The 12,714-nt window shown below is 37.6% G+C and overlaps 1 protein-coding gene across 37 annotated transcripts in view; it reads right to left on the bottom strand.

The window, feature by feature from the left end:
• The window catches only part of LOC149305615 (regulating synaptic membrane exocytosis protein 2), a 271,086-nt gene that overhangs the window by 65,050 nt on the left and 193,322 nt on the right, over nt 1-12,714 (bottom strand). For 22 of the 37 annotated variants that reach the window (XM_089477182.1, XM_089477194.1, XM_089477180.1 and 19 more), the window contains 2 exons: nt 11,298-11,477; nt 8,255-8,364 (listed from right to left, as the gene is read on the bottom strand). In XM_089477182.1, the coding sequence (XP_089333308.1) occupies nt 8,255-8,364; nt 11,298-11,477 (290 nt within the window). Of the gene's footprint in view, nt 1-5,270; nt 5,304-8,254; nt 8,365-11,297; nt 11,478-12,714 lie in introns of all 37 variants that reach the window. The other 15 variants (XM_089477200.1, XM_089477198.1, XM_089477187.1 and 12 more) reach the window with 3 other exon arrangements.

Here is a 12,714-nt window from a genome sequence, read left to right as displayed (position 1 = left end):
ATAACAGTGAAGCTCTCCTGCACAATCTTCGTGAATATACAGCTCTGTGTTCCATTCGGGACTCCACAGGTGTGTCGTGGGACTGATTTATGCTCCAGTAGTGAGAGGCTCCATTTACCGTATTTGCTCGATTATAAGACGACCCCGATTATAAGACGACCCCCCAAAATCAAAATATTAATTTAGGAAAAAAACAAAAAGCCTGAATATAAGACGACCCTATAGGAAAAAAAGTTTTACCAGTAAATATTAATTCATGTAAATATATTTTTTAAATTTCCTTTTATTTGCCAACCTGCCCCCCCCCCAGTTATGCCACTCTGCCCCCAGAAATGCTTTATACCCCCCCTATTTGCCACTCTGCCCCATGATATGCCTTATACCCCTATATGCCACTCTGGCATATAGGGGGTTAAAAGGCATATCATGGGGCTGAGTGGCATATAGGGGGTTAAAATGCATTTCTGGAGGTATATATGCATATCATGGGGCTGAGTGGCATATAGGGGGTTAAAATGCATTTCTGGAGGTCCAGAAATGCATTTTAACCCCCTATATGCCACTCAGCCCCATGATATGCCTTTTAACCCAGCATGTACTGGCTGCCTTGGCTTGATAGGAGTGTGATTGCTGCTAACAGCAATCACACTCCTATCAAGCCAAGGCAGCCAGTACATGCTGGAACCTGGGGATGATAGTAGTGGGATTACAGCCTCCCTATGCCATGCTACAACCCCCACCCCCCTTACACATCCATGCTATCACACACAAACACACATTCACAAACATTTAAATACTCATTCATTCCATTAATCACACATACTTCACACATTAATCACACATACTTACCCCAAAACCCTCCCCCACCCCCTTACCTGAACTGCAGATCTCTCACTCGAAGACTTCTGCAGGGGACCGGCTGTACCAGCAACTTCTCTGGCCCCGCCCCCAGAGGAGGGAGGGGGAGAAAGAGTTCTGTGAGGAAGCTACAAGCTTCCTGTCCTCCTGCTTCTAACGGAAGAGACGCTGCTCGCGACCGGTAAGCAGCATGGCCCCAGCCATTTTTTTGGGGTCTGATTAGAAGACGACCCCGATTATAAGACGAGGGGTATTTTTCAGAGCATTTGCTCTGGAAAAAACCTCGTCTTATAATCGAGCAAATACGGTAACTCTGTATTGATAAAGGTGATCTTCTCTTGATATCCTCTACTGATCTGGCCTGAAAATTAGCCTGTCCAGCCGCAGGGGTTCTAAGAAATCACCCTGCCTCCGGATTGGCTGAGAAAAGCACGTCCGCACTGGATCGCCGTCGTTGGTGCAGCTCACTTTCTCAATAAAAAGTAACCTCCACTTAAAATTTATTGTAAATGGTTAATGACCTATTTTGTGCTACAAGTTAAGTTTTGCTTGTGGGTATGCAGGCCTTCCCAACTACTCTTACTACATCAATCTGAACTAAGTGGAATAACATTCTAATAAATAACAACAGAGAGGTGGAAAGCATTTTAACACACGTAAGAGTTTAAAATCCAATCATCTACTCATCGTAGAGTACTACATGCTAAGACGCAAAAGGACACACAGGATAACATATTAAAGTGGTTCTGTCAACCAAAATAAAATACAAATATTAATCATAATAAACCATATGGAGGGCAAATGGTTTACAATACACCCCAGTGAGAACCTGACCCTGATTGGCTGCTAAATTAAAAAAAAATTCTATTAAGTTTAATAATTAATAAAATAGGAAGGGTTAATAAGTGTCCTAAGTGCATAAACCATAATGGGTTTCATAAAAGGTAATTTTCAAATATTTAAATACAATAAATATGTTTTATTATAAATTTAGCTAAGCATACAGCCAACTCTGCTGCAATTTTTTTATTTTTTATTTTTCATCCTGTGACAGAGCCACTTTAACGTTCATAAAAGTGTGAACACAGCATGTAGGGAGAGTCTTGTTCTAATAACTACTTTAGAAACTTGCCTTTTCTCCCATTAACAGGTGGACTCTGATGTTTCTCCTCAAAATCTTTATGACATCAAAAACAAATAAGGATTAATAATCAAAAGGACTGTGGATTATGAAAAGAACAGATACACGGCAGGTAGAAAGAAGTGTTGTTGACACTGCAGGAAGCGAAGACCCAATATTCTGTTTGGGCATTCAGATGCTTTCAGAGTAACAGTGCTTGCAGTAGCACGCTGCCTCAGTCAGGACAATGAAAGCTGGCAGAAGGGAGACCAAGCTGCCGTCAGATATCATGGATGCAGGTGAGAGCTGCTACCTTATCGCCTGGGGGGCAGTTAAGGCCAAGTGACCTCATCCGCCCCTCCCCCTGGTTATTAGCATATCCACTGGCACACATATTTACACACACACTAACACTTAGACATACACACTCATGCCAACACACAAACTCATAATACATACTGTCTCTAACACACACATATACACACATACTCACGTTAATACATGCATACTCACTCTCTACCTAACCCCTTACCCTCTCTCTGTCTCTTTCCTTCTCCCTCGTCTCACCTTTCACCTTAATTTTACTGACATGTAACATCACAAGTGGACCCCTGCAATCCAGACCTGACTTAATAATTTTTAAGCAGCCTGTGGAAACTGCCCCCCAGGCCAGCCCTCCCCTGCATGGATGATACTCACTGCAGGAGTGGTGAGTGACAGAGCACAGTTCCCCATGACCATAAGGATGAAATAAAATATCCTTTGTCACACATTGGTTAATGCTGTCAGGGTGGACCATGCTCAACTTAGAAACTTTAATTAAACATCCTATAGAGTAATCACAAACAATACAATTCAAACAAAGAGGCTTTGTTACAAAACAGCTGTGTAAGAGAATAAGATACAAAAATGAATAATATTAAACATGAAGATTGATGAAGTATAAACAAAAAAGTTTTAAACATGAATATTAATAGATCTATAGTTATGTGAACAATATATATATATATATATAAAAGGGGATTCAACTAATACCCAAGGGACCCAGCTTCCCTGATCTGTCACAGGCTCCTTATTGGTCCTTGTGGACTGCTACATGAGATAGGGCCCTAGCATCCCTCTACCCAGGACTGGGCATTCACAACCTGCTACCTGTGTCTGGGCCCTTCCTGACTTTTGGGCTCAGAGGGACTCTTTCTAGGGCTTGGGGCCTAATGGCCGCCGTCCAAGCGGTGCAGGCCCCTTTCTTGGAATTGTGGCCTAGGGCCCCTTTCCGGGGATTGGAGCCTGGGGGCTCCATTGCAAGCATAGGAAAGAAAGGAAAGGATCTTAACTGTGCCACTTAGTGAAAACAAAAGGCAAAATGTATGGTCTGGTGTGTATCATCTTGTTGCGTGGCTAAAAACTGCATAGGTTTACCACTACAAAGGATGTCTAATCTATATTCAGACCAACCTGCCTCCACCTCTGACCCCTGCTCGTCAACATGTTGAAATTCATCTTCTTTGTATTGGCAAGCATGAGAATTTAAGGGAAAAACATGCATTCATGGTTAGCTAAAAGCACAACAGAAAATGCTGCAACAAACATAAACAAATGTATAAAAGCAACGCATGGGAACATCCAAAGTAGAAACTGCTGCAGTGAAAAAACACTAGCCTCGGAAGGAAATCTGGTGGTCTTCCTTGCTGATGTTCTAATCATGTTGGCAAGCTTTTCATTTTAGATTTTAAGACCCATAAAATGTTTTGTGTAACTTTTTTGTTCCCACAAACCTTATCCAGGCTGAGACCCAGGGAATACAAAAGCAATTATGCAATGAAAATTCTAGTTTTTATAAGGCTTCAACACAAAAAACCTAACAAATCTATATTGAAGACATGCCACTCCTGCAACCTACAACTCCCATAATGAGAAATTGTGGCACATATCTTACATGATTGTCAGTCACTGGTGCAGTTCCACATTCATACCTGGCCTGACAGTAGACCAGAAGGTACCTAAAAACCTTCTCCTGCCAGTCAACAAACTACCTCTAGGAACATATTCTACAGTAGATAAGATGTGATTTACTTTGGAGTATATAGCGCAACTTTTGTGACTTTATGGTTTGCCACCTCTTTTCATATGAAATTTTCTATACTTTTACAGTCATTTGTATCATCAAATCTTTATATTTTACATGTTAGAAGAACACGGAATGCTCAAACAATTGCGAGACAGCATAAAACCCAGGAAACCCAACACTCCCCTGTTATGAACAAAGAAAGCAAATGAAGCACAGCAACCAAAATCTAATAGGAGACAGGATTTGTAAGACACGCATCATCACATAGTAAACTGGACTGCAATTGACATCGTGATTGAGGAAGTTTAACTGCAATTTAAACATCCCCGCTCACAATAGGAAAAGTTGGTAAAATATTGAGGTGTACAACACTGTATCAGTATAGGACTGTCCTGGGGAGGCGTACAACACTGTATCAGTATAGGACTGTCCGTGTGGACAGAGCCATTACTGTGTGTGGGATTGGTGATCTTCCAGGGCCATCATGTTTTCCATTACTTAAAGCTGATTTTTGGCTCACCAAATTTTCCTTCAGAAACTGAAATAGAATTTGAGTCTGTTTTCTATTTTGTGTGCAGCCTGTTCTAGACATGAAGATGCTCATCATGACTTAAAAGCGGTAAGATCAAAATTCCACCTTTTGCCAAGCAACTTTTGGCTTCACAGGATTTCAGACCAGGGGGGCTAAGCTCACTAGTGGTGCCAATTTTTGACCAAGCTCTTAAATTCAGATGGATCTCATAATTTGCTGGGCGTCACCTGTAAGATGCATAAATAGCAGAAACATGTAATGTGCTACTAAGGAATCTTATAACCTACTGAAAGGGAAGAGCTGGCCTTTGAAACTCATTAGTGAATAGACAGAGACAAAAACTTGTATTGGCTAGATTAGGACCAATTTGGCCCTTAGTCAATACACTTTTTAGACCGATGTTTAAGACACAATGTTACAGATAAGCATTAAACCTGTCCAACTGCATTATTAACCTATCACAAACTCAACTGGACAGATCCAATTTAAACATCGGCATGGATTGAGTTATTTAGTAGATCAGATCAAAATGGATCTCACAAACAAAATGAACACGGGAGGTGATTGGTTAAAGGCAGTGATGGCCAAGTAAGTTAACCAAGCTTTGGACATCAATTGCAGTCGGGTTTATTTAGAGATATTGCCCTCCAAAGGGCAGATATGCAAAAACAAACCCTCTATTATGTACAGACCTTCATAAAGCTCTAGTTCATTGACTCCATTTTCTGAAAAGGGAACCAAAACAAAAGGGTTAAAAAAAAGTAAATTTGAAGTATAGCACTTATTATTATTATTAATAATAATAAAAGACATAGCACGATGCAAATTTTAGCTTTTTCTATACACTGGTGACACATACTTCTAAGTCAAAGCCTTATTTGTAAGTCTTTAAGTTTGTTTGGAATCGTTTCCATTAAAAGGTCATGAGATTTCTTTATCAACAACTGACTATTGACAACATTGAGTGCAACATATTCGTTACTGAATATGTTATTAATATATCTAGTAACTTGTTCTACAGAGTTTAGATTTTGCTGCTGTATATTCTGCGCAATAAAAAAAGTTCTTGCTCAATATTTTCATATCTAAAGCGAAGCTTGATCTTCAGAAGTCCTTACTGTTGTTGCCCGTATAGCATTTGCAGTGGGTGGAGGACACTTTCCTCCATATTATCAGCCGCCAAAAGGAAAATTAGGACGCTATTGATGAATGATGCGTCCAGTTGCAGAAGTATTCATTGACCTTTATTCTGCAGCAAAAAACTGCAATATTCTGATCTTGCTAGGCCTTTCTGTGAGGTCATAACAATGCCTATTATGTGGTGGAATATGAGTTAATGAACGTGTGTACAGTTGTACATGTGCTTTATGTGTTCCTGGGTTTTGAGGAGGCATCAGTAGGACCCAATACCAGTTTCACCAGCTTTTTAAGACTTTTTACATATGAGTTTTTTTACATATCTTGGTTTACTCTCACTACAAACGGTCAAGCATGAAAAATGGAAATAGTAGCCCAAGAGAAAATGGCGTCTTTATCAAAAGTTGGTACCATTTATTAGGCCATCAAAGAAAAAAGCCTACATAACTTTCTATGTTGGCCCAATAAAAGATCTTCCCCTGAGCCATCTTTGACATAAGACTTAATTTTCTTTTAGTGTACTAGATATTGAACTAAATATATAACATGTTAAACAATTTTATTACTCATTGATGGACATATAGGTATAGCTTAAAACATACAAGTTTCACTGTGTTGTTTGCTTCATTATCTCCTTTAAAAAAACAAAAAAAACCTTGCAATAAAACAATCCCACTTTGCTTCAAGATGGAATCAATAAATGATATATACATAAACATATTACACTTTATTGTATCCACTGAGAAAAACAATTAAAAATCAGAGTACATATATATATATATATATATATATATATATATATATATATATATATATATATATATATATAATGTGTTATGTTACTTAATAAAAATAAGAATGAAAAGATTCCACTTGGTATCAAAACAAAAATATTAATTTTATTTGCATCCCCTCCGATCCAGATATTATTGGAAATATGGAGAGATCGAGACACAATCCTTTTATTCTAGCATTTCCTTGTGAAATAATTCTAATCTGTTCTATCTCAACGGAACCTTGTATTTGAAATCAATTGTCTAAAGTTTCCAAAAAACCATGGCCAGGACTTAAAAAGCATGAATCTCAGTATGAAACTGACAGTTCTCTCTGCCTGCGGTACTGCAATATCCCTGGAGAAAAAGAAGCAATTGGCTTTATGATCCAGGTTCATCAAAAAAGGATACATTAAGAGTTTTAGATGTTCACCTCTTGCTTCAAAACAGTTCTTTATATTATGTTTTTGCCCTAACAGTCTTACAATGCATTTAAATGGATGCCACGGATCAGTGCAGTCCAGCAGTGAGTGGAAATTACGTTTTTACTTTGCGTATAGCCATATGCGGTGGGCAACAGTGGCCTAAAATAACACCAATAATGCTTGTATACAGAAACGTTCCTATATCGATCTCTTTCTGGGACACAGCTATAAATTCATATTTGATATGGTTTTTTTTTTTTTAAGTTCTCATATGAATTTGTGTTATCTCAGCACCGTAAGGCATCTGTAGATCACATAATACAATGCTACATTAAAATGAGTGCCACATAACATGCATCTCTTACAGGCAGCTCGAATTGTAGGTCAGTACGAACACCTTAATGATAATGAAAGGTACGAGAGGTCCCAGGACAAACAAGTTTCATGATCTTGGAGCAACAGAGACCAAAGTAAGCCAAACAAAATGATAGCATGTCCTATATGTGGAATTTTAGACTGGGTACAGAGTTGACTTTAGTTCCAAAAGCTACCAGCAATATTATTGGTATAAAAGACTTAACTTAATCCCCAGGTTCAATTTCCACCATTCTGAAATATCAATTACACCGTAACTGTACACCATAAAGTATCACAAAACTATAAAGAAACAAAGAGTGAAGACCTGAACACTGTTAAAGGGTATTTTTTTTTCTTATGAGGATTTTCCCAGAAGGCATTAGAACCATGGTTATTGAGTAAAAAGAACTTATACTTTGTTTTTATTTATTTTTTTACTTGGTAAGTCGACCGCTCATTCATTCGCAATCCTCCAGGCTGGCCTAAAAAAGGTCAGATAACCATCAGCTCGCTAGCTCTTGGATAACAACTACGTAAAAGATCTCCCCCTTAGCCTTCTGCTATTCCTAAAGGTTTACATGAAACTGGCTAGGACATATAAAGCATGAAACGTTGTCTACATGTGGCTATTAAATCAGCCTGCAGGACTTCTCTTTCCCTCCAGAGACAAAGTTGATTTATAGATATAATTCATCAGACGTACATGTCAAGAATCTTTACATTGTTACCTCTAACTCTAAAAAGTATTTGGCTTTATTATTTTGCCTTAACACTCACACAAGCAAGAGGCAAACAAATACTTGTTGCCCTTCGACATTTTCCTTTTAGAACTTTTATTAGAGGTTTCCATTCAAAGGATTAAAAACCCCGACCATGAGCCACATGCTTACCTTATAAACAAATTCACGTTGATATATAAAGTACATCTTGGCAAGTGGGCTCCTAAATTCATCTTATTATCATACTGTCCAGGCCTGTACTTACTTCTGTCCAGCGTCCCCTTGGGTGGAAGCTGAGGAAGCTGTCGACCCCTACGTCCTGCTAATGGAGTGCCTGAGGGACTTGTTTGTACAGAGCCCGTACGAGGGTGCGCCCTATAAAACAGGTTATAAAGCACAACGGTTAGGAGCCAAGCTATGTATACGTTAACCCTTCGAATGCAGAAGGAATGGGTTCACTCACTAGCACAGAAAGGGCAAATTGCATAGTTACATTGCTATTATAATCCATAAGTAGTAACTAGAAACTAAATCATGAAAAACAAACAATAACCTGAAATGCTAACAGTGTATCCTGGATGTTTAAACATAGTTTGGGCCTCGTCAATTGAATTTGTATGGTAGCCAGAATTAAGGTTGTTTCTGCATAAATCATTTTGTAAAATTCACAAATATGTTTTTTGTATTTACCTAAAAAAACCTGAACAAAACATTAGACCCGGTTTACAATGGTTAGAGGTCTAATTTTTTTCCAAACATTTAAGAAGTTCTAACAAGTAGCCTACTTTCTTGTGATATATATATATATATAAAATCGTCACAGAGTCGGGCAGTGAAAGAGAAAAGAAAAAAGCCAGGATGGGTGGGTTCTGCCTATAGATGTAGTAATTTAGAGAACCACTATACATCTAAGAGGAACGTGGATAAATGAAGCTATCCGAGATTTGGTAGAGGTCTCTTTTATGTTGGACAACAAGTCTACGTTGAGCAACTAGGCCTTTGCAAATGTCACTCCTTTTGTAATTCTATTAATGTAATATATTTCTAAAATATATATTAATTGTTTTTAAGCTGAGGTATGCGGGGCAAACCCTACATAACTAACGGAATACATGCTCTGGGCTTCTTCCTTCCTACCAACCCAGACCACACAGGAGTTCATATAATGTATTTTCGTCTATTGTAGGAAACTCGCAATACGTAACACCTACAAAAATGTCATTCTTGCTACATCTTTGACTTGAAATAACACTATGGCATCATACAAAAGTACAAATTATACACCAGATTTTATTCATATCAATAAGCAATATTTATTCTGTTCCATGTTTCCTTGTTTTCTAATGTCCAGCCTAAATAAATATATATTTGTGAATTTTACAAAAATTTCCATTACAAAATCTATTAGTCAAACAGTCTTATTTTGCATTCTAAACTTTACAAAATAAATCAAATAGTACCAATGCAGTCGTATAGCACATTAATATTTGATGACGCAAGAATTTAACTAGACAGATTAACATTTAGAAAATACAGAAGAGAAGCTGCTATGACACGTGATGGGGAAAACAAATCATAAAATTCCATTAAAATGGGGAGAACAGAGGTGATAGAGAAACCATTATAAATCACATAAAAGAAATAACCTAAATCTTCACCCTTTTTTAAGTAAATAAAAGCAGTAAACTGTACGTATGTATTAATACCTAAATCAGTGCTGGCACTTCAACTACATTGGACAGAATTTCCCATGATGTTCAACGAGCCTCACTGGAAGCATGGACCATCATAGAACATCAGGGGCATCAAATCAGCCAGCACTGACTTAACCTAACTCCCTCAATTACATTATTAACATAAATATAACAAGAAAATATCAAATATCCTTTATTACAATTAGCTGCATTTGTTGATGCTTAGCATTTATAATTGCATAATAAATACGTCATGGCTGTTTAAAAAAAATAAAAAATAAGAAAACAAACTATATGTGATCAGAAGCCATTTCACTGATAGAACACAGACTGCATAATGTATAATTATATCTGTTCTTTTTTCCCCAGAATGCTCAGACTTTTAACAATTGTTTTTAACTTTATTTCAAGTAAACAATATACTATTGTTTAACATTTTCAATAACCATTTTTTCAGTTACCTCCAGTCCACTTCTACCCATTTATTTAACACTCCTTGTAGCAAGGAGGGACTATTGTTTTTGAGTTGAGTTAATGTTAGAGTAAGTATGTGTATGTGTGGTAGCCTGAGTGTGAGAAAGTTGCCAGTGGGGTAAGGGGCCGTGCCAGAGTGTGTGCTTGTGTGTTAGTATAGATGTGCATGTGTAAGTGTTTGTATGCTAGCATGGATGTGTATGTTTAAGTGTGTGTTAGCATGGGTGTGTATGTGTTTTTGTGTGTTAGCATAAATGTGCGTGAGCATGAATGTGTATGCGGTACGCATAAGTAAGTGTATTGAGCATAAGTAAGTGTATGTTTATGTAAGTCTGTTTAAGCATGTGTATGTGTTACCCCGAGTGTGTAAGTCTGTGTAAGCATGTGTACATATGTGTGCCAGTGTGTAATCAGACTTCTGATTACTACCAATTAATCTCTGTATGGTAATTATAATGTTGATATAATGCATTATGCTGAGTGCATTTCTGGCAGTGAGGCATTTAATAAAAAAAAAAGTAAAAGAAAAACTCAAACTCTTTGTAAAAAAAAACTCCAGTGATTTATAATAGGTTAATAAGTGCTGAAAATATATCTTAACTTATGGAAGAAAAAACAAAACATCTTGTACAGTTTGGTTGAGCACTGCTTGAAAAAGCTCAAGCTTTGTCCTCCAAACTATACCAAATGCTTTAATCATACAAGATAAAACTTTCTGCACTTATTAACATTCACATGTGAGAGACCCTCCATTTTAAACATGGACCACTTGTGTGATGGTATATGATGATTATTCTGTAAGCAATGTCTGATGAAAACAAACAACTTCTTATTCTGCAAGAGAAGACATGATCACCATGGTGTGTAATTTATGAGCCAGAACCAGGTTTCCTGAACAATGAGAAAAACCACAAAACAAATGCTGTTAAAAACTGTTAGTATACAACGCACAATGGCAGGCACACCATTATATCCGCAAGAGAATATAAGTAGTGTGTGTGTTGGCAATCAGAACGTTAGTATCTGGTGTAAGACGTGATCAGCCAAGAATGGAAACTAGACTTGTTAGCTACTTTGAAAATAAAATGGTGATAACTGTGGGGGGGGGCGAAATTAGGCCAGGTGGTTGTTGCATTTCACCTCGATAAGGCAGGTGAAGGAGGGGCAGATCTTCCCGTCATTAATGAAGGCATCGACCTCATGAGGTTTGAGTCTGGGCGCTCAGTGGATCGGGAGCGGGAGGTGGTCCGCTCTAGCACAGGCCGTTGTTCGGTTGACCTGGATCTTTGATATGGCCCTCTATCTGCTGCGTCACAATTCCTGTAATGTTAGTCAAAAAGTCGCTGAGTTGAATTCTGCCATGCTTTGGGGGGGCAGGAGAGATTTATTTAGTTTATTTATTTTGTTACTCAATCTATAACCATATCCTTAATTTAAAAAAAAGGTTAAATATAAACAAAAACAAAAAAAGCATAAAACCAACATTTTGAATTGTTGACCCATACTGTACATAGAGTTTTAGATCTGAACCATAATGATCATGTTTTAAACATTGGCAAAAACAAAAAAAAACATTCATGTACATTCATATCCGTGAACAAAAAACATTTTTAATACAGAATAAGGATACACTGCACACGTTGAATCACTGATCACATACAATGCTGAATATAACCAAACTTACCTTTTGCCTCTAATAGCAACAATAGAAATATAACAAAAAGGTAAACAAAAACAACCCAAAAATAGCATGCTGAAAACATACACGCCAAGTAAAGTCTAGATAAAGAATTAAGCAAAATGTTCACGTAAAACATGTTCCTTGCTAATGTATTCCACAGTTGTAAAATACCTGTTATAAGATAGAAACATGGAATTTGGTGTTAGATTATAACCATTTGGCCAATCTAGTCTGCCCATTTTACCTGATGTGATGACTCGGATCTTAACCAGTAGTTGGACTCATCTTAGGGTTAGGGTAGCCATATTCCTATCTCATGAATGTTTAAATGCCCTCAGTGTATTAGCCTCTATCGTGTCTGCCGGAAGGCTCTTTCACTTATCTGCCACCCTCTTGGTAAATTAAAAATAAAGATATTCTCACATCTCATCATTTTTGTCTTTGTTGGCATATGCCAAAGCACGGTCCTGGGCGTACGTATCGCTTTCTCGTAGGCAACTGATAAAGTGATTTGCATTGAATTACCACTCATCGGAGACAGAGGTACAGACTTTAGAACCCATAATATACTAAAACGTGAGGTATGCAAGATTCCATCGAAAGATTTGCTAGGTAGAACTAGAAAAGCGGGTGATGAAAAAAGTTAATGAACTGCTAGGTGGAGAAAGTTTTGATGGAAGGCAATTTATGAGACAGAAAAGAGGGAATGTGGGGAGACGCTGTATGGTATGGAACAAATAGAGACGAGTCTATCAGATATCTACCAGCAGTGTATTGTCAAAAACAATTTTACTAGCATGTTGCTTCGGGATAAAATATGTTGGTACATTTATTTTCACTATTATATTTCAATCTGCTTGTCATGGAACTCCAGAT

Source organism: Sceloporus occidentalis, unplaced genomic scaffold (genome assembly GCF_023333645.1).
Source record: "Sceloporus occidentalis isolate IW3139 unplaced genomic scaffold, rSceOcc1.0.p SCAF_11, whole genome shotgun sequence".
Lineage (NCBI taxonomy): Eukaryota > Metazoa > Chordata > Lepidosauria > Squamata > Phrynosomatidae > Sceloporus > Sceloporus occidentalis.
Note: the sequence above shows the minus strand (reverse complement) of the source record. Positions and strands in the feature narration are given on the sequence as shown.